This window comes from Myotis yumanensis, unplaced genomic scaffold (genome assembly GCF_028538775.1).
Source record: "Myotis yumanensis isolate MYYU_CA2020_CCGP unplaced genomic scaffold, mMyoYum1.0.hap1 SCAF_12, whole genome shotgun sequence".
Classification (NCBI taxonomy): Eukaryota; Metazoa; Chordata; class Mammalia; order Chiroptera; family Vespertilionidae; genus Myotis; species Myotis yumanensis.
The window spans coordinates 8,841,346-8,868,958 of record NW_027223763.1 but is presented as its reverse complement, the minus strand read 5'-3'; the positions used below and the strand labels follow the sequence as shown (position 1 = coordinate 8,868,958).

General features: G+C 61.5%; 2 protein-coding genes across 6 annotated transcripts in view; one reads left to right on the top strand and one right to left on the bottom strand.

The window, feature by feature from the left end:
• Positions 1-297: 297 nt before the first annotated feature.
• Positions 298-24,806, top strand: CRB2 (crumbs cell polarity complex component 2). Its single transcript, XM_070430725.1, has 13 exons — positions 298-410; positions 7,948-8,268; positions 10,843-11,038; positions 11,155-11,294; positions 11,788-11,973; positions 12,155-12,268; positions 14,940-15,818; positions 15,908-16,416; positions 16,910-17,075; positions 17,906-18,692; positions 19,491-19,607; positions 20,153-20,270; positions 21,989-24,806. The coding sequence occupies exons 1-13, from the start codon at positions 314-316 to the stop codon at positions 22,211-22,213; spliced, it is 3,855 nt and encodes a 1,284-aa protein (XP_070286826.1). The 5' UTR covers positions 298-313; the 3' UTR covers positions 22,214-24,806.
• The window catches only part of DENND1A (DENN domain containing 1A), a 461,262-nt gene continuing 458,118 nt past the window's right edge, over positions 24,470-27,613 (bottom strand). For all 5 annotated transcript variants that reach the window (XM_070430715.1, XM_070430714.1, XM_070430712.1 and 2 more), the window contains one exon: positions 24,470-26,742. In XM_070430715.1, the coding sequence (XP_070286816.1) occupies positions 25,564-26,742 (1,179 nt within the window). In that variant the 3' untranslated portion in view covers positions 24,470-25,563. The remainder of the gene's footprint in view (positions 26,743-27,613) is intronic.

Genomic DNA, 27,613 nt, shown 5'->3' with positions numbered 1-27,613 from the left:
TGGGAGGAGACAGGGGTGGGGGGTCAGGAGGGGGAGGGTGCTGGGCAGTGAGGTGAGATCGGACCCACAGGGGCCCCTGACTCCTGCCTGGAGCCCTGGGCCCTGGGGAGACTGGGTGGGTCAGACCCCTCCTCCAGAATCCTCCTCGAGGAGGAGCCGCCTGGGAGGGCCTGGGTTGGGGGAGGAGGCGGGAGAGGGAGGGAGGCAGGGAGGGCCGGGCCTCTGTCCACAGCATTAGTGCTGGTTGGAGGGAGAGGGGGGTACGAGCCAGCCAGGCCGCCGGTTCCCATAGCTGCGGACAGAGCGTGCTGCCATGGCGCTGGCCAGGCCACGGACCTGGGACCCCAGGCTCCCGGCCCCTTTCTTGCTGCTGATGCTGCTCTGGGCCCCTGCCCTTGCCCTCCTGGCCGGTGAGTTGGGGCACAAGCCTTGGGGGGGACCTGAGCAGGCTGTGTGTCCCAAAGCAGACACCCCAGGCCCTGGGGCTGTCCCTGCGGGTGCCAGCCCAACTCTGGGGCTGGGGTGTAGGCCTGAGTTGTGGCGTGCGGAGGAGTGCAATGCTGTGGGGTGCAGGCCTGAGTTTTGGGGTGCACAGGAGTGCAATGCTGTGGGGTGTAGGCCTGAGTTGTGGCGTGCGGAGGAGTGTGTTGCTGTGGGCCACTGGAACTTGTGTAGAGGCAAATGTGTCCTGGGACTTGGGGCTGCTGTGTGTTGGGGGCTTTGTGGGCCAGCTGTGATCTGGGTAATGGGGTGGGCTGTGTGTCTTAGGAGGGGTGTTGGGGTGGGAGTGCTGGGTTGTGAGGCCTGTGCTGGGTTGTGGGGTGCAGGTGGGGGGGTGTTAAAGTTGTGAGGGAGGATGAACTGTGCTGGGGGAGCCTGGGTTGTGTCTGAGGCCTTCTCAGTGTGGTGGGCTGTCCTAGTGCGCGTTGTGGGGTGCGTGGTCTAGGGGGTTGAACTGTGTCTTGGGGGCCGGGGGGGGCAGCAGACCCAGACTAGTGGATTGGGTTGGAGAAGGGGAAGGGGACCAGGGGAGCCTGGTCTCTGCCGACTTCCCCCATTTGTGCTTTCACCCCGCCTGCACTGGGGGGACGCAGGTGCACTGGGTCCCTGGGTCCTTGGGAACACGGTGCCCACGGCTGCCCCTGCCCAGGCATTCCCAGACGGAGCTGAAAGGGCTTCCCGAAGCCGAACCCCACTCGCCAAGCCGTTTCTGCTTTTGTCCAAGTAGATTCACGTGTGCGCGGGCCTGGAGTTCTTCCTGGGGGGTCGGGGGACGCTTTGTCTTGGTCACTATGGCTACTAGGTTCCCCCTCCACCCTGCTGGTGGAGGGAACCAAGCAGGCAGTGGCCTGGGCTCCACGGTGGCTGAGGAGCCCCTACCTCCTCAGACTCCCAGGGTGTGGGGTCAGGTCCCCCTAGGCCCGTGGTCGGCAAACTGCGGCTCGAGAGCCACATGCGGCTCTTTGGCCCCGTGAGTGTGGCTCTTCCTAAGCCTTATGAGTACCCTAATTAAGTTAATAACAATGTACCTACCTATATAGTTTAAGTTTAAAATATTTGGCTCTCAAAAGAAATTTCAATCGTTGTACTGTTGATATTTGTCTCTGTTACTAATAAGTTTGCCGACCACTGCTCTAGGTCACTTCCTCCAGCCTCTCATGGGCCCGGCTCACAAAGCCTTCGGCCCTGGGGGGGCATGAGGACCCCACTGCAGTGCAGGAAAGTGAGTCTCAGGGAGGGATAAGGGCTTATGAGCTGGGCCCCCCAGGCATGTCTGGGCTCATGAGAGGCACTGGGGCCTGCTCTCTGCACCGAGACAAGAAATCCTGGTCTGCGGATCTGGTGACTGTCCCTTGTCCTACAGTGTACGCGCACACACACACACACGTGCACGCACACACACGTGCATGCACACCTGTGCACACACACGTGTACACACAAATCACACCTGTGCATACATACACACAAATGCACACACACCCCTGCACGTGGGTGTGGCATGCACGAGGGCACACACCACCTCATGAACAGGTGTCCACACATGTCGACCCACAGGACACACACTCACACACACACACCTACATGTGCCTGCACCCACCAACACGAGTGTGCTGACATGCGTGCATTCGCACTCAGATACACATTCATGTGAACCTCGAGGCGGAGTGAACACAGAGTGAATGGTGCTGCAAAAGCAAATGGACTCACAGACACCCCTGCACACTCACCCGCTGGGGTCTCCAAGGGCAGCCTTTCCCCTGTGATTTCTGCACGGGAAGCCCCCTCCCTGGGGATCCCTGAAAGCTGGGGTGGGGGCACTGCAGGCATGAGCATTTTGGGTGCCAGTTCTCCAGGCCTGACTGCCAGGCGTTGAGGGCCCGGGGACTGTATCACCTGAAAAGCCATTTCCATCCCAGAGGGCATGGGGGTTCTGTAGGCCCTGGGCCCCTGGCTCTGCTGCCCACCCTGCCAGGCCCGCGCCTGGCCCCTCTCCTGAGCCCACGCTGCCTCAAAGGCTCTGCCGGTTGCTAGGAGAGGACCAGGCATCTTGGAGGACAATGGGCACGCTGGGCTCTCACATCCCTCCTGCCCCCAGAACACCCAGGGAGCCTGGCTGACAAAGGGGCAGCCCTCCAGTCCCCAAGTCTGGCCCCTCCTCCAACCAGAGCTGATGGGGGCCTGCAGAACAGAGGCAGGGAGGGAAGAGCTGCTCATAGGTGACCCAGGGCCAAGGTTTGCTGGATGGTCAGTGTTTGCCTCGAGTAAAGATATGTAGGCCAGTGGTCGGCAAACTCATTAGTCAACAGAGCCAAATATCAACAGTACAATGATTGAAATTTCTTTTGAGAGCCATTTTTTAAACTTAAACTATATAGGTAGGTACATTGTTATTAACTTAATTAGGGCACTCCTAAGGCTTAGGAAGAGCCACACTCACGGGGCCAAAGAGCCACATGTGGCTCTCGAGCTGCAGTTTGCCGACCACGGATGTAGGCGAATGAATAAACAATCAGTATCAGCCACTATGTGGTCGGTGCTATGCTACCGGACCAACGTGATCAGTTTCATTCTCACCACAGCCCTATGAGACCCTCAGTTTGCCAAGGAGGAAATGAGGCCCAGAGAGGGTCAGTAACTTGCCCAGAGTCACAGAGCCAGTGGGTGGCAGGGTCAGGATGTCACAGTGAACTATGGCACCAGCCGATATAGTCACCTCTCCTAGGCTAACTCCAAGGCCAGCGTGAGACCTGGTGAGAAAATACCCTGGTTCTTCAGCTGAGGTGCAGCATGGGATCCCCAGTTTCAGAAACTTTAGACAGAACCAGAAGCCACTGTAGTTAAAGGTGAAATAATTACATGTGGCCTGGAGGGCGGCAGGCCGGAGCCCCTCCTGCTCCGTGGGACCCTCCCTACGGGGAGCGCCTCCCTGGGGATCCCTGAAAGCTGGGGGTGGGGGCACTGCAGGCATGAGCATGTTGGATGCCTAGTACTCTGAGACCACGGTTTGGAAACTCCGGGATGTGCCAGTGCCAGGAATGGGGGAGAGGACGAGAATCCCCTAGTTATTGTTGTGGTTACTGTTACCAGAATTATGCCTTTTAACCTCAGGGATTCCAGCTTTGTTACTGGGTCCCAGCCGTGGGGCCACTGATGTGAGATGAACAGGGCCCTTCTGCCAGGAGCTCTGCACCTATGAGATCCTGGGTCGCTTCTTTTTAAAATGTTTTTCCTTTTGACTTTCAGATGAAATCTACTTATTATTTTTTTAATCCTCACCCAAGGGTATGTTTTTATTGATTTTAGAGATGGGAAGGGAGAGGGAGAGAGACACGTCTATTGCTTGCCTCCCATACATACCCTGACGGGGGATCCAACCTGGGTGTGTGCCCTGACGGGGGATCCAACCCTCGGCCTTTCAGTGTGTGGGAGGATGCTCCAACCAACCGACTAGTTAATAAGTTTACATACATGTCAAGTGTGCAAGTCTATGATACTTCATCTGTATATTGCATCGTGTGCCCAACACCTAAAGTCATTGGGTCGCTTCTTAAGGATAGTCTCTCCCTTTGTCCAGACAAGACGCTTCCCAAAATCCATGCCCCAGAAACAGTTCTCATTGTGGCTGGCAGTTTCCACCAGGCCTGTGAGAAGTGCCCGGCGAGCAGGAGTCAGTAAGCACTGAGGGAGGCCGGAGCCCAGGAGGCCTGCTAACGGCCAGGTTCTGGACAGACACCCAGGACTGCCCGCTCTCCCAGGCACATCCTGGAACCTCCATTCTTTTTTCTTTTTTTAAATCCTTCCCCGAGGATATGTTTTTATTGATTTTTATGGAGAGAGGAAGGGAAAGAGAAACAGTGATGTGAAACTTCAACAGGTTGACCCCCTCCCCTGAAATGACTGGCTATTGAACCCATAACCTTTTTGTGTACTGGAGGGTGCTCCAACCACCTGAGCCCCTGGCGGGGGCCGAACCTCCATTCTTACGCTTGTGCATAGAGACCCCGTCCAGTGTCCAGGAGACGCAGCTGGAATGCACTGCGATGGCAGCACCGGGTGGCAATGCAGAGTCTGCCCAGGGGAATTTCGCGTGCCCGGCAGATGTGGGCCTCCCCCGTGTCTGAGACATCTGTTCTCAGTTTTTTGAGGGATGGTCCTGGGCAAGTTTACAACCTCTGAGTCAGAAAAAACAGTTTTCTCAACAGCACCCATGCCCAGTGGTTCTCAACCTTCTGGCCCTTTAAATACAGTTCCTCATGTTGTGACCCAGCCATAAAATTATTTTCGTTGCTACTTCATAACTGTAATGTTGCTACTGTGATGAATCGCAATGTAAATATCTGATATGCAGGATGGTCTTAGGCGACCCCTGTGAAAGGGTCGTTCGACAGCCAAAGGGGTCGCGACCCACAGGTTGAGAACCGCTGGAGCTTACAGCACTATAATAACGTGGTCATAGATGCGAGATGTGGAGCACGGGCCAGAGCACATAGTACACACTCAGTAAATGGCTGCTGTTACTGTAATCCCGCCCTGTCCGCGGAGAAATTTCCCTTCTGGGCCTTCCCAGGGCTGGGCAGCCGGTCCGAGGGGAGGGGCAATGTCAGTTAATCCGGCCCCTGCAGGTCGTCCCAGGCGGCCTTAGAGGTCAGCAGGGATTTGTAAAGATAAGCACAGGCCCCTCGTTACCCTGGCAACAGGCCCCGCCCCTCCTGCCGGGCCCCTGGGACGGCCCCTCCTCTGCCCTCGGTCCTTACCCCTCCTCCCCTCCGCCCTGGGCGGGCCTGGCCTCCAGGGCTGGCTCCTGGGAGACAGAACCGAGGTCAGCAGTTCCCAAGCCCACTGCACAAGGGACGCCCTGGGAGCAGCTGCAATGCAGATTCTGGGGCCCGGGGCCCAGGGGTTCGAATCTCTAGGTCGGAGCGGGGCCCAGGAATGGGAATCCTCACACCGGCGGCGGGGGCGGGGCTCTGGAACCAGTGGAGGCTCCGCAGCAGGGAGAGCTGGGCTTGCATTCCAGCCCCTCCTGGGCTGCGGGACTGGGCCTCATCTCTGAGCCTCTTTCCTCCACCGTGGAACAGAAGCAATAGCACTACCCAACTCCTCGGTAGACACGCAGATTCACTGAGATTACACACGAGATACGGCTGCCCTGGTGGGCAGGCTAGTGGCGCTATTGCACGCCTCCCGGGACAGTCAGCTCCCTCCAGGGCCACAGCCCACCTGCTCCCACCTTCCCGCTCCCCCAGGCGCTGCATGCCCGGCCTGTTCCCCTCTGCTCTGAAAGGGTACAGCTCCAGGTTGGGGTGGGACCCCCGGGGCCACACGGAAGGAGGGTGGCATCTTGCTGGAATGAAATAGCACAGGCCCAGCAGCCAGAGCCCTTCAGCTGGGCCCTCTGATTGCTGCGCTCCCCCACCTGAGCGAGCCTGGGTTAAGGGACCCTGATCATAATGGCCGGAGCCCTCACTGAGGGGCCACTGGGCGCCAGGGCTTCACCCATGTCACCGCGGTGGCTCCTTACAACACCCTATGAGGTGGGCCCTGTCAGCACCCTGATCCAAGCAGGGTCCATCTGATGCCAACCCTGTTCCTTCCATGAGGGAGCTGAACTCACTCCCACCCCCTTCAGATCACCTTCCCGCCCCCATCAGAGCATCTAGCCCTGGGGACTGGCTCCTAAAGGGATCAGCCACAGCCACTCGGAATGGGAAAAAGATGGGCTGCCTGTAAGCTCCCGAGAGAGGCCCAAATACCCCCTGCCCTCACCCCTGCAACCAGGAGAGGGGGGTGGGGATGGATGCCCTGAGCTGGGGAGAGGAACAGTGGGCAGAGGGGGTCTGTGGACCCCATGGCCCTAGAAAGTCATCTGGTCTGACAGCATTTGAGACCCTCTGCCCCTCTGCCACTAGCCTGGCCCTGGTGGGACTCCCAATTTGGGGCTGGGAGTGAGTGAGCCCATGTTGAGCTGTACCAGGCACTCTGGGTGCTCCGAGTGGGGGTGGCAGCGGGATCCTCTCCCTGCGTCTATTTATTGGTCAGTATTCCCGTCTCCCTGTCCCCCATCCTGCTTGGCCCTGGCTGGGAAGGGTGGGGGTCGACCCGTGGACAGCCTTGCCTTGTGGAATGTGCATGACGCCTGAGAGGCTGCGGAGCCTTATCTGGGGGTCTTCACCCGGGTGGGGGAGGGGAGGCGCAGGGCCTGGTTAGTGTCTGGATGACAACTTGGCCAGGGAAGGGGCTCCTCTCAGAACCCCAGGTGGGGAGGGGGGTGCCTCCTTATGGGCGACTCCCCCTCCCCCATCACTTACCGAGTTCCTACAAGTGGGATTGGCTGCAGTCCCCGAGGCTCTGATCCTATCACACCCTCTGAGGCACAGACTATCAGCACCCCCTTTCGGACTGGGAGATGCAGCTCCCTAGGAGGAACTTGCCCACCGTCCCAGAGCTAGTAATTGCGCTGGGATCTAACCCAGGCTGTTTTACTCTAAGGTCCGAGTTCTTACTGTTCTTACTCCAGAATTATACTGACAGGCTGACAGGCTGACAGGGAGGGAGGGAGGGAGGCTGGCTCTCTACCTGGCTTGGCTTCCGGATCAGTAGGTGATCCTCTAACAGGGAGCTCAGTGCAGGCAGCACAGCGGCCAGAGCCAGGGGTCCAGTTAGCAGGTCTCAATACCTGCCCTGGACCCTGTGACCTTAGCCAGGCTGCTGCTCAAGCATTTGCTGATGGGGGTACAGTGAGGGCCAGGGATCCTGTGAGAAGTTCCCAGAGCAGTGGGGTGGGCTGGGAAGAGGGGGAGGGGGGGAAAGAAGGGCCTTTGAAGTCCTCCATCTTCGATTTCACTCAATTTCACGCAGGGATGGAGTTACCAGACCCCCAGCAGGAGTGGCGGAGGGGGCAGTGGGGAGAGCCCTGACCTGGGCCCTCTGGGAGTGAATGGGCCATGGACAGGAGACCCCCACCCCAGTGGGGCTGACCCCGGCGGGAAGGCCTGGAAAGCTGTCCCAGCACTAACTTGCTGTGCGATGGCCTCTGGCAAGTCCTCACTTTCTCTTGAGCCTCAATCTGCTCTGGTGAAATGGGCACAACAGAGCCTGCCTCAAAGGGGCGCTGCAGGGATGCGAGGGGATGGAGAGCAAGCTCCTGGGATGGCTGCCTGCTCGAGAATCCTGAGTGGAGTAGCGTCTCAGGTCCCATTTTCTGCCATGGAGGCTCCTGAACTACTCCCAGTCCCGATGTGGCTGTGTGCAGCCTGTTGGGACCTGGCTTGTAGAGCCACTGGCCCCTTCTCCAAGCCACTGGCCCCTTCTCTACAAGCCACTGGCCCCTTCTCCACCCTACCGAGTGTGGACAGACCCTGCGGTCTTCTGTCTCCAGGGACCAGGGCGAGTGTGGGGAAGGGAGTGCCCGGTAGCCCCTGCCCACCCTGTCTCCTCTCTCTACAGGAACAGAGCCTTCAGAGGCTCGGAGTGCCTGTGCCTCAGACCCATGCTCTCCAGGGACCCAGTGCCAGGCTACGGAGAGCGGCTACACTTGCGGGCCCACCGAGCCCCAGGGCTGTGCCACCCAGCCCTGCTACCACGGCGCCCTGTGTGTGCCCCAGGGTCCAGGTCCTAACGACTTCCGCTGTTACTGTGTGCCCGGGTTCCAGGGCCCCCGCTGTGAGTTGGACATCGATGAGTGTGCCTCCCGGCCCTGCCACCACGGGGCCACCTGCCGCAACCTGGCCGATCGATACGAGTGCCACTGCCCCCTTGACTATGCAGGTAATGGCGCCGGCTGTGCCCGGAGGAGGCCCTGTAATGTCCATCCCATTGGCTCAGAGTGTGAAGTCAGCAATTCGGCTTTGACTTTAGTAGAGACACCCCCACCTCCTTTCCAGGCATCCTGGCAGCTCTCAGGGACAGCCACTCTAGGTCTCCACGCTTCTGGGGCTGCCCTGGCAGCTCTGGGTGAGCGTGGATGTGTAAGCACTGGTACGGTGCCTGGCACAGAAAAGGCACTGCACACACGCTCCCTCAGTCCCTTCCAGAGTTCCGACGCGTGCTAGGTGTGGAGACACCCTCGGGCATCTCTGGTGGGACTGGAGTGCAGATCTGCCTGGGCTGGCCTTAGTGAGTACACACCTAGTATTTCTCACATCTACTCACTCCAGACCTGTGTCCGGCTGTGGTGTAGACTTCCTGTCGCTCATCAGATGATTCTAGAGCAGTGGTTCTCAACCTTCCTAATGCCGTGACCCTTTAATACAGTTCCTCATGTTGTGGTGACCCCCAACCATAAAATTATTTTCGTTGCTACTTCATAACTGTAATTTTGCTACTGTTATGAATCGTAATGTAAATATCTGATATGCAGGATGTATTTTCATTGTTACAAATTGAACATAATTAAAGCATAGGGATTAACCACAAAAACAATATGTAATTATATATGTGTTTTCTGATGGTCTTAGGCGACCCCTGTGAAAGGGTCATTCGACCCCCAAGGGGTCGCGACCCACAGGTTGGGAACCGCTGTTCTAGAGTATGAACACCCCTGGTATGGTTCAGGTCGTAATGTAGACCCCCTTCCCTGGGTAGCCCCCCAACCTCCAGCAGAGAGACATGGTGGTCTTGTTCAAACTGGACGGTGGGACTAATCCCAGGGGCCTCTGCGGTCTCGTGGGAAGTGGACGATGCATTTCCAAGTGCTGGCACTGAGGAAATGCTAGCCCCGTCCCAGTCCCATTCCTGCTCCGAGCAAGAGCAACGGAGTGAGTGCCTAGAGGCCGGGGAGGAGGACACAGCTGGGGAGAGGTCAGGTCCAGGGCAGCTGGGAGCCTGCAGTATAGACACTGGATTCAGACAACTCTCTCTGAGGGCAGAGGGCAGTTTGAGGTCACCTCAGAGCAATGGGCCAGACTGGGGGGGGCTGGGTTCCAGGGGAGGGTGCTTAGAGAGAAGAGGTAGGTCTTGGCACGCAGAGGAACATGGACTCTGGAAGCGGGTTCCGTGTGTCTTTCTCAGCCTTTGAGCGCCTCGGTGCCTGGGTATGTGTGTGAGGTCATGTGTGTCTCTCGGTATTGTCGGGTGTCCAGGCTCCCTGAATGCCTTTGTGCTAAAATGTTGTGTGTGTGCGTGCCAGCAGGTGCGTGCGCGCCCGGATGTGTGGTGCGCACACGCTCTGGGGAATGCTTTCTGGGTGAGACGTGAGCCAGTGCAGTGTCTGTGTGACTCATTTCTCTGCTCCTCCTTCCGTTCCCAGCCAGGCGGGGGAGGCTGGGATTCCAGGCCTGGGCCTAGCTCTGCCTGGCACAGAGGGTGGGAGCGGGGCCAGGGAGGCAGGCATGCGGGAGCACAGGGAGGAGGGGCTGTGTTTTGTGCTCGCTGAGCCAGGAAGGGGGTAAGGTTCCTGCAGGAGCCGCCTGGGCCCCCAGGCCCCCATGACCAATCATTTCCCAGGACCCATCCCAGGTGGGGGGCAGGGGTAGGGCCACTGGAGTGTGCAATGACAAACGTAGCAGTCCATCTCCACACTGGGATTCCCCACCGCCCTGCACCTCCACAGCCTCCTCCCCCAAGGGCCTCCCAGTCTTCTGGGTGTTGTCCAGGGCTGAGGGGGTTCCCAGGACTTGGACTTTCAGTTTTAAAAGCAAGACAATGCAGGGGAGACCAGAAGGAGGTGCTTACCCTACTCAGCATCTCCCGCCGGGGCAAGTTCCTCTCTGGGGTCCATCCTTACGCTTTGCCAAGCCGGCAGGTGAGCCTTTTAAAACGCAGATAGGAGCAGGTAACTCAGCTGCTTACAAGTTTAGGGTAAGCCCAGATTGTGTCACCTGGCCCCAAGGCCCGGCCTCCCTGTACCCCTGCCTCACCTCCTCCGCTCTCCCCAGGCTCCCTACCTTCTGCGTGGCCATAGGGCATCATGCCCGGCCGCAAGCAGGTGTTGACTAACAGTCTCTCTGGAACCCAACAGCCCCCCATCCTAGTCTATGAAGCCACCTGGTCCTCCAGGAGGCCCTTCTTCCAAGAAGCCTTCCCTGACTCCCAATCCCCCAGGCCAAGATCCTGGCTCTTGCTTTCCCAGAATCCAGGACTTTCTCATTGTTGAGTTTATCAACATGAAAAACCAGTCCTCCCGTAGTTAACACTGACTTAACACCCATCTCCCGGCTAGATGCTCGTGAGCCCAAGGGAGCAGGGATGTCGGTCTTGTTTCTATCCTGTTACCACCGCGGGCGTGAGAAACTCCTCTGCGTGGACCCTCACCTTCCGCTCCTTGTAACTGGAACTGTTTGAGGAGCCTCTGTCGCCCTCCCTCTCGGTGACCTGCCTCTGTCCGTGTCTCGGCCCGTCCAGGCGTGAACTGCGAGGTGGAGGTGGACCAGTGCGCCTCGGCGCCCTGCCTGCACGGGGGCTCGTGCCTGGACGGCGTGGGCTCCTACCGCTGCGTGTGCGCGCCGGGCTACGGGGGCGCCAGCTGCCAGCTGGACCTGGACGAGTGCCAGAGCCAGCCGTGCGCGCACGGGGGCGTGTGCCACGACCTGGTCAACGGGTGAGTGGGCGGCCGGGTGGACGAAGGCGGGAAGGCCGCGCGTTGGGTTGGGCCGGGGGGAGGGACGCGGGGGAAGCGGTGGGGCTGCAGCCGAGTGCGCGCTCGCTCTGCTGCAGGTTCCGGTGCGACTGCGGGGACACGGGCTACGAGGGCGCGCGCTGCGAGCAGGAGGTGCTGGAGTGCGCGTCGGCGCCCTGCGCGCACAACGCCACCTGCCTCGAGGGCCTCGGGAGCTTCCGCTGCCTCTGCTGGCCAGGTGCGTGTGGGGTTGGGGGGTGGGGGAGAGGGGGCGGTGCGCATGCGTAGGCTGGCGGGCGGAGCGCGGCCTGGGGCGGAGAAATCGTGCACCGGTGCGCACGCGCCCTCAGTGGCCCTCGCTGTGCGCGCGCACGTGATTGCAACTTCTCCAAGCCTCAGGCTTCTGATCTGCGAAATGGGGCCAATCATCGCACCTGCTCCCAGGGTAGTTCCAAGGAGAGTAAAGGTGTAATGACTAGGAGGCCTCGGCCCACGGCCTGGCACGTGCAAGGTGCTCACTTCTCATGGTAATGCCAGGAAGATGCTGCTGAGCTGACGGAGGCTGCCAGAGTCGTTCCTACCCCCTTTGATGTGTCACTCTCAGAACATGCCTGACCATATTCTGAGCCGTTACCCTAACCTGACCCTGGGCTGGGCTGGCGTCTGAGCGGGGAGGGTGCTGCAGCCGGAGGACTCCCTGTGACCTGATGTCCACGTGTGTGTGTCCCCAGGCTACAGCGGCGAGCTGTGTGAGGTGGACGAGGACGAGTGTGCGGCAGGCCCCTGCCAGCACGGGGGCCAATGCTTGCAGCGCTCAGACCCGGCCCTCTACGGGGGCGCCCAGGCCGCCTTCCCCGGCGCCTTCAGCTTCCGCCATGCTGCTGGCTTCCTGTGCCGCTGCCCTCCAGGCTTTAAGGGTGAGCTCCCTACCCCTTTCCAGGGCGGAAGGTCCGCCGGTGTTCAGATGCACCCGGAGGGATGGGGGGTGGGTTCACGCGCCTCTCTTTGGGCCTCAGTCTCTCTAGCTATAACATGGGCCCTTCCAGGTCCAGACTGGCTCTGAGGGCACAGGTGGGAACACGGCTGGGCCTCTTGCAGGGGACGACTGCAGCGTGGACGTGGACGAGTGTGCCTCCGGGCCATGCCTCGGTGGAGGCAGCTGCCAAGACCTGCCCAACGGCTTTCGGTGTCACTGTCCAAGTGGCTACACAGGTGCTTGGGGGTGGGGTGGGCACCGGGGCAGGGCAAGGTCAGAGCTGGTGGGTCTGGGGTGGGAAGGCTCCTCTGGCTGATGGGTGGAGGCTGGGTTGATGGGGAGAGGGAATTAGAGAGGAGGTGGGTATAGTGGCCCAGGTGTCATTCCAGTTGGGGCTGAGCTGGGACCTGGGCTTTGGAGGTGGGAATGCAGGGAATAAACAGGTTGAGAAACATCTAGGAGGACACCTGCAGGTCCTGAGGGTTATCCAGGTGCGAGTGGAAGGTGTCAGGGATGCGGCTACATGTGACATTGGGTGGAGGACAGTGAGTGCAGCTTTGTCCACACTGAGTCTGTCGGAGGGGCACCCCCGGGAGGAGCCTGGGTGGGGGCTGTTGGACAGGGATCTGGGGCCCAGGGCTGTGGCCTGGGCTGGAGTCAGAGACTGAGGGTCAGAAGTGTCACCCTGACAGCCGGGGCCACGAGTGGCCGAGGTTGTCGGGGAGAGTGTGTGGGTGATGGGCAGAGAACCCCAGGCACCTGACATCAGAGGGCTGGGCAGAGGCCGAGGGGCCTGCAGGAAGGACAGAGGCCCTTGGGCCAGGACAGGGAAGGGAGAAGGGGGGGTGGTGGTTATGGGGAGCTGGAGCCAGTGTCTGGAGAAGGATGAGCTTGACCTTGGGGGAGCTGGGGCTGGTGGGGCAGGAGTTGGGGGTGTAGCAGCCTCTTCCTGCCTTGGTGCAGCCGATGCACAGACACACAGACACCCTCCCACACGGACACCGGTGAACCCAAGAACGCCTCACTCACCGCGTGTCCCTGCCCCTCTGGCATGCCTGTGGCACTCCCCCCACACGGCCCACATTCCTGCTCGGCTCGCTGCCTCCTCTCCCTGGCAGGGCTCCTCGACACAGGCTCCCCCGCCCAGGGGAAGGAGGTGGTGATCACACCGTCGCCTCTACCCTTCATCCACTCAAAGACCCTGGGGCTCAGTGGCTCCACCCTTGGGTGGCCACCTCCCCTGGGCGCCCCGCCCTGTGGGCCGCAGTCCCCGAGTCCTGCCTCCTGGGTGCTGGCACACAGTGGGTCCACCAAGCATGCCCTGCCTTTGAAGAGCATTCTCTGTGTATTTGTTACCCCGGACCACCGCCCCATGAAGTGGGGGTTTAAGTCCCCACCTTCTGGAGGAGGCCTTGGAGCCTTCAGAGAGGGAGTGTCACCCCCTCAGGTTCCCCAGCGTCAGCAGCAGCTGAGCTCAGCTGATGGGTGACGGCGAGGTCAGATCTCTAAGGACAGAGACCAGGAGGGGGAGTCCCGGCTGTGGGGCTGGGCTCCTTGCCACCGTCCACCCCCACCCTCCCTTTGGTTCATGCTGGCGTGGGGGAGGCCAGTGCCTGGCATTCCTGAGCCGGGTCTGAAGGAGGCAGCCAGACCAGGCCGGGAGCACTGCTCCCCAGCCTCGGCGGCCGCCCAGCACTCTCACACATCCGGGGAAATGCGATGGGGCTGCGGGCCCTGTGGACCTTCCTGGGGGGCCTGTGGCTCCTGGCAGGTATGGAGAAGGGTGGCTCTGGGCAGGGGAGGGGGAGCTAGCTGTCCTCAGAAGGAGACTGTGCTGCTTGTGTGCTGACCGGGCCAGGATTCAAAGCCTGGTGGCTTCTTTGGGCCTATGTCCCTCCAGCTGGGATATTGGAGCAGGGCTAGCCTTGGTGGTTTTGTGGAGTCTCGGGCTGAACTGGGGTTGGGCTGTGGCCTCTTGACCTAAGCTACGGCCAGAGCACTTGGCATGGGAGCTCTGGGAAGGAGGGTGAAGTGGTCCCTTCACAGCTTGTATGGGCCCCTTGGGAGGTTAGAGCCTGGGGGCTACCGGGAGTGCCACAGATGCATGCCCACCTCTACCTGCTCCTCCCTTTTATCACTCTGTCCACAAAAGCTGTGCGAGGCCCTTTGCTGGGTGCCAATGCTATACTCAAGCCCCTGGAGGAGACCTCAGCTGCCCAGACAGATACTTTCAATACAGAGTTCTGGGTCGCTGTGCCTGGATGTGGACAGGGAGTTGGGAGTGACACACTAGCTTGGGGTTGGGAGTCAGAGAGAGCCACCGAGGGGACTGGCCCTTTGAATTTGGGCTTTGTAGAACGAATAGGAGTTTGAAAGGCAGGGTAAGGGAGGATGAGGCATTCTAAGCAGAGGGAACAGTGTGAGCAAAGCCCCAGAGGCAGGACTTCGCAGGAAAAGCTCGGAGGAACAGGCGGTTCAAGGTGTGTGGGGAGCAGGGTTGAGACTTGAGTGCCCGGTCGTGCCCAGCCCCAGAGGAACCTTGAGTGCCAGGGTAAGTGATTGGACCTTCGGCAGCAGAGGAACTGGCGGGTGATCTTTAGAACCAGATCTCTGGCTGCTTGTGGAGATGGCTGGCAGAGGGGTTCTGCAGTCAGGCAGGCGAGGCAGGAGAGGTGGGTGGAAGCTTGGAGAGTATTTAGGGGATTGAATCTGCAGGGTGTGGAGAGAAAGGGGTATCCCGGGTTCTAGCCTCCGGGAACCTCAGGGGGCCACGGAAAACCCTTTGGAAATTGGGAATCGGTTTGGTTGATAGGTACTGAGGTCCCGGTCCCAGGAAGCTGGGAAGCTCTGGGTCCAGACTGTGGTTCTGGCCTTGGGTGCTGAGCCTTGGCCTGGTCTCTCCCGAAGGCCTGATGTGTCAGGAGGAAGTGGACGAATGCCTGTCGGAGCCTTGCCTCCACGGGGGGACCTGTGATGACATCACGGCAGGTTACACCTGCCGGTGCCCGGAGGACTGGGGTGGGCAGGACTGTTCTGTGCAGCTCACTGGCTGCCAGGGCCACACTTGCCCACTGGCTGCGACCTGCATCCCTACCTTTGAGTCTGGAGTCCACAGTTATGTCTGCCGCTGCCCACCTGGTACCCACGGACCTGCTTGTGGCCAGAATACCACCTTCTCCATGGTGGCTGGGAACCCTGTGCGGGCATCAGTACCAGCCGGTGGGCCCCTGGGTCTGGCACTGAGGTTTCGCACCACCCTACCTGCTGGTGCCCTGGCCACTCGCACTGATAGCCAGGACAGCTTGGAGCTGGAGTTGGCACTGGCGGCAGCCACACTTCAGGCTACTCTCTGGAGCCACGGCAGTCCCGTTCTAGTCCTGAGGCTGCCAGACCTGGCCCTAAATGACGGCCACTGGCACCGAGTGGAGGTGACACTCCACCTCGAGGTCCTGGAGCTGCGGCTCTGGCATGAAGGCTGCCCTGCCCAGCTCTGCGTGGCCTCCAGCTCTGTGCCCCAGGCTCCTACGGCCTCCCCGGCCACGCCGCCTGCCGGGTTCCGCTCTGTCCAGCTGGGTGGTGCAGACTTTGCAGGCTGCCTCCAGGACGTCCATGTGGATGGGCACCTCCTGCTGCCTGAAGATCTTGGGGAGCACGTCCTCCTAGGCTGCAAGCACCACGAGCAGTGTCAGCCTCTGTCCTGTGCCCACGGAGGGGCCTGCGTGGACCTGTGGACTCACTTCCATTGCGACTGCCCCCGGCCCTACAGTGGACCCACATGTGCTGATGGTGAGGAGTGAGCCAGGTGGGCCCCAGGGCAGAGGCCGTGCCTTCCCCAGCCCACACGCCTCATGCCTGGCCCCCTCTCCTCCCTGCAGAGGTTCCTGCAGCCACATTTGGCTTGGGGGGCGCCCTGAGTTCTGCATCCTTCCTGGTCCCTCGGCTGCCAGGCCCCAACCTCACGGTGTCCTTCCTCCTCCGCACTCGGGAACCTGCTGGCCTGCTGCTCCAACTTGCCGACGACTCGGCAGCTGTCCTGACGGTGTTCCTGAGCGAGGGCCAGATCCGGGCCGAGGGGCGGGGTGGTCCTGCTCTGGTGCTGCCTGGACCCTGGGACGATGGGCTCCGCCGCCTGGTGACACTCAGCTTCGGGTCTGAGCAGCTGCAGGGCTCGGGGCTGCAGGTGCATGTGGGTGGGAGACGCCTCCCTGCGGACGCCCAGCCTTGGGGTGGGCCCTTCCGAGGCTGCCTCCAGGACCTGCGACTCAATGGCCTCCACCTCCCCTTCTTTCCGCTGCCGCTGGGGAACGCAAGCCAGCCCCGCGAGCTGGGCAGCAGGCAGGCCTGGAACCTCACCGCGGGCTGCGTCTCTGAGGACCTGTGCAGGGTGAGTGCTCTGGCAAAGGAGTGGGGCCCTCTTCCGCCCTGCACCTCTGGGTCAGCACGTCTTCCTCCCGGTGAGGAAGGCACTCTGCCCAAGGTGCCACGGTTAGAGAGGGGCAGCGAAGGGCCCAGCTGCTCTGGCCCTCTGGTCCTTTTCTGAGACCGACACCCTGACCCAGGCTAGGGCTCTCTCAGCCTCTGTGCAGGAACTGTGTGGGGACACAGGGACCCACGTGGCTCATGAACAAAGACCAGCCCTGGAATCGGAAGAGCCTGGGTGTGAACTCTGGCTCCTCTACTCACTGGCTGGGTGACTCAGGCAAATGGCTTCGCCGCTCTGAGCCTCAGTTTCCTCATCTGTAAAGTGGAGATAGTGACTTCCACTCCATTTGTTTGAGGAGGTAATGCGTCTGTAGTAGGTGCTCAGTTAAGAACCAGTGCAGGGACGGTTATGCTACTGCAGGCCTGAGCCAATCCCTGTCCCGATTCTCCTGCAGCCCAGCCCCTGTCTCAATGGTGGGACTTGCCTGGTCACCTGGAATGACTTCCACTGCACCTGCCCTGCCAACTTCACAGGGCCCACGTGTGCCCAGCAGCTGTGGTGTCCTGGCCAGCCCTGCCTCCCGCCTGCCACCTGTGAGGAGGTCCCTGATGGCTTTGTCTGTGAGTGTGTGCCCTGGGCATCCCCCATGCTGGGTGCTGGACACTCAGGCTGGGTTAGACCCCACCCTTAACCTCAGGGCTCACAATAGACCAGGATGCCAACAGTTCCAGCCCCGTGTAGTTGGGCCACTGCATCCAGCAGGACAAGCTTTCTAGAAGGGAGAGAGCATTCGCTAGATTTTCAAGGTCAGATAAAACTCTGACATGGCGTAGGGAAGGGCATATCAGGGAGGGGAAAGAACATGTGCAAAGGCCCTGAGGGTTAGAAGAGCAATTTGACACAAGTACAGGTATGGGATGGCTACGTTGCCAGGGGCCTTGAAAGTTGGGCCAGGCAGCTCAGGACTTCTTCCCAAGGGCAGTGGGGTGCCACGGGAGGGTTTTAAGTTGGAGGAAGACATGATTAGCATTTTTAAAAGCTGACTGCATTTCATTAAAATGCATGATCGACATTTTAAAAATCTGCATGAAAAAAGAGGACTTCCTGCAGAGGAGAGTAGGCCTTGGTGATGAGACCAGGCAACTTCAGGAGGAGGGAAAGGGGAGAGGAAGGGGCGGCAGATTTTTGGAGGGGTTATTGTTGCCTGGTCTGCTTCCTGGAGGGTAGGGTGGGCGCAGTCTGGAGGAAGGGGATTGGGAGGGGGTGCAAGTGCAGGTGGGGCCGCAGATTCTGGGGTTAGATGGTAGGTGGCTGTGTGTTGCCTCTCCCCATCCTCCACCCACACTCAATGGGTGGGAGTGGAGGCGGCAGATGGGATCCCCTGTGTGTAGGGGTTGGGGTGGGCGGGTGGGTGCCCGGAGGCCCTCACCCACGCTCCCGCTCTCCGCAGGTGTGGCGGAAGCCACGTTCCTCGAAGGCCCTCCCGTCCCATTCAGCGGACACAACGCCTCGTCGGGACACGAGCTCAGTGGCATCTCGCTCGCTTTCCGCACACGCGACTCGGAGGCGGGGCTGCTGCGCGCCGCCGCGGGCACCCTGGCCGCCGTCTGGCTGGCCGTCCACAACGGCTCGCTGGCGGCGGGTGTGCGCAGCGGCCGCGGTCTGCCGGGCGCCGTGCTGCCCGCGCCCGGGCCGCGCGTGGCCAACGGCGCCTGGCACCGCGTGCGCCTGGCCATGGAGCGCCCCGCGGCCGCGGCGTCGCGCTGGCTGCTGTGGCTGGATGGCGCGGCGACGCCGCTGGCGCTGCGCGGCCTGGCCGGCGACCTGGCTTTCCTGCGCGGCCCGGGCGCGGCGCGCGTCCTGCTGGCCGAGAACTTCACCGGCTGCCTGGGCCGCGTGGCGCTCGGCGGCCTCCCGCTGCCCCTGGCGCGCCCGCGGCCAGGCGTTGCCCCCGCGCCCCGCGAGCACTTCGCGGCCTGGCCCGGAGCGCCGGCCCCGCGCCTCGGCTGCCGCGGCGGGCCGGTGTGCGCGCCCTCGCCCTGCCTGCACGGCGGCGCCTGCCGCGACCTCTTCGACGCCTTCGCCTGCGTCTGCGGCCCCGGCTGGGAGGGCCGGCGCTGCGAGGATCGCGCCGACCCGTGTCGCTCGGCGCCCTGCCTCCGCGGCCGCTGCCACGCGCGCCCCGACGGCGGATTCCTGTGCCGCTGCCCGGAGGGCTTCGCGGGCCCGCGCTGCAGGTTGGTGACCCGGCGGGTGTGCGCGCGCGCGGGCGGGAGAGGCGGGCGGAGGCGGGAAGGACCCGGGGCTGTAGGGCAGGACCCCGGGATGGTGGGTGAGGCCGTCCGAGGGAGGCCGAGGGCCGGGCTGCGGATGCGCTGGGTCTGTGGGCCGGCCCCCTCCCCTCTCTGAGCCTCCTGCCCTCGTTGTGAATGGGAACCACAGTCCCCTAGACTTGCCAGGTAGAGCACACCCCGATACATGTGAATTTCAGATAAACGGCGCTCTGTCTGGGGGTGAAGGGTGGGGAACCCAGAGCTGGTCTGGGAAGAAACCCTTGACGGAGCTTCCCCGAAAGCCCACCACCCACCCCTGATGGTCACCGCATTAGTCCCCTGCGAGGGAGGCCGGGTGAGGTGGGCCCCTATTCATCCTTGGCTCCATGCCCCAGTCCTTTGGAGCCAAGGTTATGGAGGGGTGTCTGTTGGAGGCCTTACCTCCTGGGTCCGTCCCCTCCCCCCAGGAATGTCAGACCCGCGTTGTGCTAAGGAATGCACCTTTGTTCTGAGCAGAGTCCTTTCACTTTGTCAGCTTCTCAGAGGCCTGGACCCTGGGAAGATCCCCGGCCTGGGTCGGGTGGGGCTGGACAGCCCTGTGGCCACCGCAGACACCACGTGCCTGACTGATACTAGGGACTATAGGAGGCGGCCCTGAGTCCCACAGATGCCAACACAGGGGCTCTGCTGGCCTGTGCTCGAGGGGCTGAGGGTGGGCAAGCCCCAGGCATCCTGCCCCCAGTCCAGCCTGTTTCTCCCCAGGTCGCTGGTCCTGCCAGAGGGGTGCCGCCTGAATGTCACCTGCCTCGACGGCAGCCCGTGTGAGGGTGGGCCTCAGGGTGCCAACTGCAGCTGCCAGGAGGGCTTTGCTGGCCAGAGGTGGGTTTGGGGCGGGGCCTGGAGAGCAGCCGGTGAGTGTGGAGAGCTGGGCAGGGTGGGTAGACTGGGGTACTCACCGTCTGAGTCCTCACTGTCATCACATGCCTGACAGCCCTCCTCGGTCACTTTCTGGGGCTTCCACCCTCTGCTCTGCAGACCCCTGCAGGGAAGGGGTGGCCTGGTGGTGTTTCTTGGAGGCCCTTGCACAGGCCACCTGCACCAGGACGGCCTGGGGAGGCTGTGAAGGTGCAGGTTCTGGGCCCGCTGCAGCCGGAGTCAGCATCCCCGGGCCTTTGCACAGGCTCTCCTGTGCTTCTGGTGGAGTGAGCCCTTCTCAGTCATGAATGCAGGGGCAGAGGTGGCGGGCAGTGACGGAGATCACGTGCAGCCTCAGCACTGGGCGGGGCCCAGCCAAGCAGGGACAGTGAATGGATGAGCTTCGGTGCCTGGGAAGGGGGTTTGAGGAGCTAAAGGTGGCAGCTGGGGGAACAAGAGGCAGCAGGGAGGAAGCAGGTTCCTCCCCTACTCTCTTCTCGGCCTCCCAGGTGTCAGCTCTCCTGTGAAGCCAACCCCTGCCTGAATGGGGGCACCTGCCGGGTGGCTGCTGGGGCGTACGAATGTGTCTGCAGTGCAAGGTTCTCGGGCCAGTTCTGTGAAGTGGTGGTGAGTTGTGCCAGAGGGTGTGGGGTTTTGGACTTTATTAGATGATGTTGTGGGGGGCCGGGGGGGTAGGGACGGGGTGCTGCAACTGGGGCTGCTCCTGGACCAACCCTGTCGTGGGATGGACAGCAGCAGGGGAGACCCAGGTCCCTTTCCTGAACCCCACCCAGGAGGCATTTTCACTCCAGGGAGAGCCCGGAGATCCCCTCCATCCCCTGGGGCCTGGCAGTGGAATAGTTGGGCTCCATCAAGCCCGATTTGGGGCAGGATTCAGGACCCACAGGATCTTGGAATTCAGGGATTCAAGTTGGCGAACACGGAGGCTGTAATCTCCGGGGGCTTCTAGAGTAGGAAGATTTGAGGAGCCCAGGTCTGAGCCAGAGTGAGCTTGGCCCCTGACCCCAGGACGCTCAGCTGCGGAGGGGCCCATGGCAGCTTGAGCTTGAACCTCCCTCTGGTGGGAGCTGGCCCTGCAGGCATGAACCCACAGTGGGTGCTGGCTGCAGGGGAGGTGGGCAGGAGCCTTGATCTCCGCAGGCTTCTGGCAGCCTGGGTCATAAACCTGCAAATTCCCTCTGCTTCTGGGGACTGTTTCCTTTCAAGTGGAACTTTACAGCCTCTGGCTCCCCCACCCACCTTCCCAGAGCCCCGGGAGATAATGGCTTTACAACTCCCCCAGAAGTGCCTGGTGGCGGCTGGTGAGGGCCCCCTTTTATCTGCAGCCTTGGACCCTTCTCCAGGGCTGTGTGCTGGGCTTGGGACCCAGGTCACCGGGGCCTGAGAGGGAGACCTGTGGCTCTGGAATCCTGGGTTTCTGTGATTCCGGGACTTCAGAATTCCAGCCTTGCAGACTCTTTGATGGGGAAACCCTGGGAGACTGGGGAGATGGAGAGGAGGGCCCCCCAAAGCCTGGAGGGGGAGCAGGCCCTGCTGGATTCTGCGCTCGCCATCAGCCAGTCAGCCTCTCCCGCTGTTGCCTAAGATTCTCCCGCTTTGGGGTTAAGCCTGGTCTCCATGGTCACTGTCAAACACCAGGCCACCCTTCAGGATGGGGAGGGAGCCAGTCCCCATCGCCGCAGCTTGAATGGGTTTATTGTCGGGAGGAGGAGCCACATGGCAGGGCTGGGCACTGAGGCCCACGCTGGCCAGTGACAGAAGGGCCTTGACCGGGATTTGAAGCTGAAGGATGGCAGCGCGGTGTTGGGGGCAGAGGGAGAAGTGCCAGTCCTAGCTTGCCACCAAGTAGTCACGCGTCTGGGGAGTCTGGGCAAAGCCTGTTTCCTCACCTACTACCCACCGAGGGCCTACCATGCAGGCCCTGCTCCCAGCTTTTTGGGAAACACCAGGGAACAGATAAACCAGACTCTGAGCTCCTGGAGTGAGGAGTGCTCTCCCTGCTGCCTCACCACGTGGTGTGAGGTTTCCGTGAAGTCCATGCACTGTGCTGAGCTCGGACTGGGTGGTCAATAAACGTCTTCTCTCCTTCCAGCCAGAACCCCTTTGTCATGTAGGAATCTCCTGGCAGTCACCCCTTTGTCATATAGGAATCTCCTGGCAGTCGCTCTGATGGTGGCTCCCTGGCACCTGCTTGTGTACCCCCAGGGCCAGGTCTCCCACTATCTCCCTGATAGCTCTCATTTCCTCTGAGCAAGTCCTGTGCCCCCTTTGCTCTCTCCTCCCCGCCTCCCTTACCTGAGGCCTCCTTGTCGTATCTCTTGCAGAAGGATCTGCCGCTGCCACTGCCATTCCCGCTGCTGGAGGTGGCAGTGCCTGCAGCCTGCGCCTGCCTCCTCCTCCTCCTCTTGGGCCTCCTCTCAGGGATCCTGGCAGCCAGAAAGCGCCGCCAGTCAGAGGGCACCTACAGCCCGAGCCAGCAGGAGGTGGCCGGGGCCCGGCTGGAGATGGACAGTGTCCTCAAGGTGCCGCCCGAGGAGAGACTCATCTAGGCCTGGCTGCCAGCACCAGCACCTACGAGGCCACGGACAATTTCCACCTGGATACCCTAGGAGGCTGCTTCCAGGAGGCCTTTGGGACGTGGCTGCCCCTTCCAGGCCTTGGGAGCTGGTGTAGGGCCCAGCATACCTGCTGGGAAGTATCCCCTCTGCTGGCACCCCCTGCCTCTGTCCCACCGTGGACTGAGGAAAAGGGGGGCACTCAGGGCAGCAGAGAGGGCCTGGCAAGGCTGGACGAATCCCTCGGACCCACCAGGCCTTGCCTCAGCAGATGTGCAGCTGTGCAGGCAGGGCACATGTGATGCACAGGGTGTGTTCAGGAGTGTGTGTGTGTGTGTGTGTGTGTGTGCGCGCGCGCACGTGCACACACGGTATGGGTGTGTACCTGGGGACTGTTGATCTACAGATATGGGTGTGTGTGCTGGACTGGGCTCGTGGGCGTGTCCACGCCTTTGCTGTGTGTGCAGGTGACTGTAGTGGGTGCAGGCCATCCCACGAGGGGACGGCTGGGCGGTTGGACCTTCACCGCTCGGGCAGGGGCAAGCCAAGGCCGCACACTCTCGTGGAGGCCAGGCCAGGGCTTGCCCAAGGACCAAGGCCCCAGTCCCAGTCTCCCTCCTCTGGAGGCAGCTGGGGAATCAGGGAGGCCACAGCCAGCGGCCAGGTGCTCCTGGCTCCCTGAACAAATGCTGCTTCAGGACCTGTCTGCAGGAACAGACCACAGCCAGGGCAGAGGAGGCTCGGAGGCGGGGATGCTGCTGGTGTCTGGGCCAGGCAGCCTCCTCAGGGCCTGTCACCTGGAGAGGGGAGAGCAGCCCCGCCCCCTCCCAGGCAGGGGACCACTCCTTCACCTGCAGCCCAATCGCTAAAGGCTTCTGGGAGGACCCAGGGGAGGACTCGAGGGAGGCCCTTGGGTGTGCTGGCACCGCCTGTGTTGGCTGGTCTTGCAGTCACACATGCAGGAACGTTGCTTCCCCTCTTCTCGGTGGTGCCCTCACACTGGGGTCTCTGATTCCCGGGGGATACCTACCTGCCTGAGTGCCTGGCCTCCGCAGGGCTTCACAGCCCTTTCGTCCTGCCTGTGTGCCAGGCCAGTGCCTCCTGTGCCAGTGTGCCAAGGCCACTTCTGGTACCAACCACTGAGCCACAGCACTGCTGTGGTTAGGATTTGGCCAACCTTTGTTCCTAAGATATTTTACGTGGAACCCCAACATATAAAATCTGGGCCACTCTTTTTTGGGGGGAGCTCCATGGTTTCCTTTTGCTCCTAAGGCACCGTCATTCTCCAGGCAGCCTGGGGCGGGGGAGGGGACAGATATTAGGGTGTGCTTCTCGCCCACTCAGTGCATCTCCCTTTCCAACACCGGCAGAGCTGCAGGTGCCAAGGTTCCCTCGCTAGTGAGATCTGTGGGGGCGACCTCCAGATATCCCCTGAACGTGTTCCTTCCTGGGCACCCTCTGCACAGGTGACCCGCAGCCCTACTCCGGGACCCAGCAGGCCTGGGACCAGCACACCCGATGCCCTGCTTGGGAGGGGAGAGGCCTCAGAGGCCCGAATGAGAACAAGCTTGGGAGTGGGCCAGGGCTGCCGTGGTGACCACCGCCGCCACAGGAGGGGTCCTGAAGATGGCCGAGGACTCCCTCCCTCCCTTCCTCAAGGACACGGGGTACCAGCCTTCTCCCCAAGGAGCTTTTCTTGAACGCTCACACGAACTTCCTCCTTTGGTTTGCTCACGGGAACAAGGAGCAGTCACCAGCCCCAGCGCAGCCAGAGATCACGGGGTGGGTCCGCTCCTGGGGCCACCAGTACGGCTTGACTCATTCGCCCACCAGGTGGGCTGCCCTGTCCCCAACGGGGTTCAGAACTGGAATCTACAGAAACACCCGAGTGTCCTGGCGGTACCCGCAGCCCCACCTGACACACCTTTCCCACCCGTCTCCCAAGCAGCTGGGAGATTCAGAGACGACTTGCCTGAGGGGCCATGGCTGACTCCAGAAGGAGCCGTGTGCGGGACCAGCAGCTCTTCACACCCCTCATCAGAGCGAACCTCAGGGCAGGCCTCACCCACCCAGGGGTGGCCTCCCAGCCCTCAGTCACCAACAAGGCTCCCTGGAGTTCTGGGGGCCTCCAGAGACCTCCTTGCCCCATCAGATACCTCTGAGACGGTCTGGCCAACACAAATAGGAAATGAGAAATCAGGTCAAAATGCTCACAATTTCCTGCATGTCTCAGATGGTTGTTTTCTTAAATGTTTGGGTCACATTTCAACTTGGTTTATTGAAACTAGTCAATTTCAAGATTCATTAAATCAATAAAGTAAAAAGGAAAAGAAAGAGAAACAACAACAAAACATTTCAATTTAGCTTTGGTGACATTGGCCTCAGGAATTTCTTTGCTGGCGAGATTGCGAGGGGGCAGGCGGGTGCTCCAGCCCTCCCTCCAGGCTGCTAGTCCTCTCCCCCGGGCCTGGAGGAGGGCGCAGGGCCTGCTCCTTCCTGACCCTGGGCAGTTGGACTCCTGGGTCAAGCTTGGCCTTCCAGCTGGAACAGTGCCTGCTGCTCAGTTCTGCCCCAACAGCCTCCAAGACAAGAGGCTGAGCCCCATTAGAAACACAAGACCAGGGGAACCCACAAGGATCAAGGGAGAGCGCTGGCAATGGCCCGACTCCAGCTTCAGATGCAGTCAGATTAACCTGTCGCTATTTTTCCGTCTACCAATCAGAGTTGCCAGCCCACACAGGGCTGGCTGGGGCAGGGGTTGGCTATCACTACGGATCTCAAGGATCCCTCACCCCCCAACTCTCACCCAAGCCAGAAACAGCTGAAGTTTGGGGTGAAGACTCACAATGGACCAGTGTGTGTATTGCTAGAGGGTTGGAAATGCCCCGCCAGTCGCTCCTACTTCAAACTCCAAACCGTGTGTCTCGTGCAGACACACTCAGGCTGCAGGTACACTGACACCTGCGCCTGTGGTGGTGGGGTGTCCAGGGCCGGCCAGGCAGGACCGAACAGGGCTCGGGAGGAGAGGCCTGGAGGTTTCCAGAGGGAAGGTGGGTAGGACTGGCCTGGGGCAATCACTGGCCCAGCTGACCTTTTTAGTGCAAAACCCAACAGGGGTGCTGGGGAGAGGTGGTGGCAGGTGGGCCAGAACTGGTGCCTTTCTCCAAAGGCCAGACCTCAGAGATGGGCATGTGGAGGGGAGGCGGGGAGGCAGAGAGGGTCCCATCCCTCCTCACCAGCAGAGCCTGGGCAGAACAGAGCGGCAGGAAAAGCAGGGCCTCTGGCCTGGGAGCTGGGTTGGCGACAGCCCTGCTGGGCTCAGCCGCCCAGCCTCGGTGCGTGGCTCACTCGAAGGTCTCCCACTGCTTCCTAAGCTGTTCCACCGAGCCTGGGGTTGGGGCCGGGGCTGGGCTCACGTCTTGCTTGGTTTTCCACAGCAAATCCTCAAAGGGGTCTCTGGTCTCTTGAGTAGCAGAGGGCTGCAGTGCTGGCTCCAGGCCCTGGGCGGGTCTTGGAGGAATGAGTGGGGGGTCTCCAGACCTAAGGGCCAGCCCCTGCTTGGCCTCAGCAGCCCTGGCACTTGAACGGACCAAGGGCAACGTTCGGATCCTTGAAGGGGCAACTGTTGGGGGGCCCAGTGGTTGTAAGGGGCTGGTGTGGGCACCCATGGGCATCTGGCCAAAGAGATTGGGCATAGAGAGGGCAGACAGGTTGGGCTGAGATCTATGTGGGGGGCAGAAGCCAGAGCTGGACAGTAGGAGGCTGGGGGCAAAAGCTGGCCCCAGGGAAGCAGGAGGGGCCCCGAAAGGCCTGGCCGGTGTGGAGACCAGGGACATGGCGGGCAGTGCCGCTGGCACAGATTGGACAAACGGGTTGAGCGATGGTTGTGGAAATGCGGTGGGGGTCCCCGCGGGGGGGAAGCTGAACTGGGGGGTGAATGGGGTAGCTACATTTGGGGCTGTGGGGCCTGGTGGAAGGGTACTGTCCGACCAGGATGTGCTGAGGGGGTCCAGGAGGGCCAGCAGGGCATCACTGCCAGTGGCCGCAGACCCTGGGGCCAGGCTGAGCGGCTGGAGCGGTTTGGTGGGGCCTTGGGGGACAGCACTGGGGAGCGGGGCTGTGCGCCTGTCCTTCTCGGCCTGCAGCCACTCTGAGGAGAAGTCACCGAGGGCAGCACCGGCAGCAGGGAGCTTGGCTGGGCGGGCAGTGGGAGGCGGGGGCATGATGCCCAGCTCCGGGGTCTTCCTGCCCTGGGGCCGGGGAATGGTGATACTGCCCGGAGTAGGGGCGGGTGCCGCCTCCTTGTCGCCGAGGTCCAGGATGCTGTCCCGGTTCTGGGGTCTGTGAAGCAGGGCTGGGGCGTTCCCGAGCAGGGCTGAGGGCTTCTCGGGAGAGGGGGCCTGGGGCTTGCTGCAGATGGCCATGTCGTCCTGGCCCAGGCTCCAGAGCTTGTTGTACGGGTGAGCGAGCCTCAAGGCCAGTGGCATCCCGAGGCTCCGGTCACTCCTGCCCAGGTCCAGCCTCTGTCGGAGGGAAGGGGAGGCAGTGACCACAGGCTGACGGGACAGACGGGAAGGCAGCACCCCACCACTCACCCCTCCTGTGTGCTGGGCAGGGGCTGGGATTAGCTGCCTGGGACTCAGAGCAGCTGGGGGCTCAGCCCCCCCCCCCTCTCCCCCCCCCCCCCCCCCCCCCCCCCCGTCACCAGCAGAGAGCCCCGGGCAGGCTGGACTCCAAGCCCAGAGGCTCTGCACAGCGCGAAGGGTCCCCTTGTCCCTTTATGCCGGGGTTGCCAAGTAGTTTTGAGAAAAATGACTCCATTCACTGACCATCACCTGGTCGGGCCCTTTTTACTTTTCAAAGTGTGTGGGCACTTTCAGTCACCTGTGAGCCAGGAGGGCGAGTGAGGGTTAGGGCCTGGGCGAGGGCACACTGGCTGGGGGGATAGGACTGGGCTCAAGGCCCCACTCAACCACTCCCGGGCTCCACGGCCTGGCCTCACCTCCCTTCTCTTGGCCTGAGGGCCGCATGTGAGTCATGGATACAGGAGCTCAGTGAGTACCACCCTGTGACCCAGTCAGCAGTCCCCAGGGGCCAGGGAAGAAACAGGCACGGAGGGGGGATGTGACAGGGTGCAGGTCACAGTGGAAGACCAGTGGTTGCACACAAATAATCCAGGACCCAGAAGTTCTGATCCAGTCTCTCCGGAGCCTTCCCTGGTGGGGTGCTGGGGAGAGCAGCCTGGGGCACCGGCCACCTCTCTCTGGTGCACAGATGGCAGCGGGGCCGACTTCCATCAGGCTTAGCATCTTCCCCAATGATCACTGAGGGGCGGTGGCCGCTGGCCCTCCTGGCAGGGTTTGCAGTGAGACTGACCCTGAGCATTGGCCGAGG

Bases quoted from the DNA above. Each gene is read 5' to 3' on its own strand.
- CRB2 (XM_070430725.1), top strand. From the start codon at position 314: ATGGCGCTGGCCAGGCCACGGACCTGGGACCCCAGGCTCCCGGCCCCT. The intron at 11,974-12,154 runs GTGAGCTCCCTA...GGCCTCTTGCAG, and splicing joins CTGCCCTCCAGGCTTTAAGG to GGGACGACTGCAGCGTGGAC. The intron at 18,693-19,490 runs GTTGGTGACCCG...GTTTCTCCCCAG, and splicing joins TTCGCGGGCCCGCGCTGCAG to GTCGCTGGTCCTGCCAGAGG.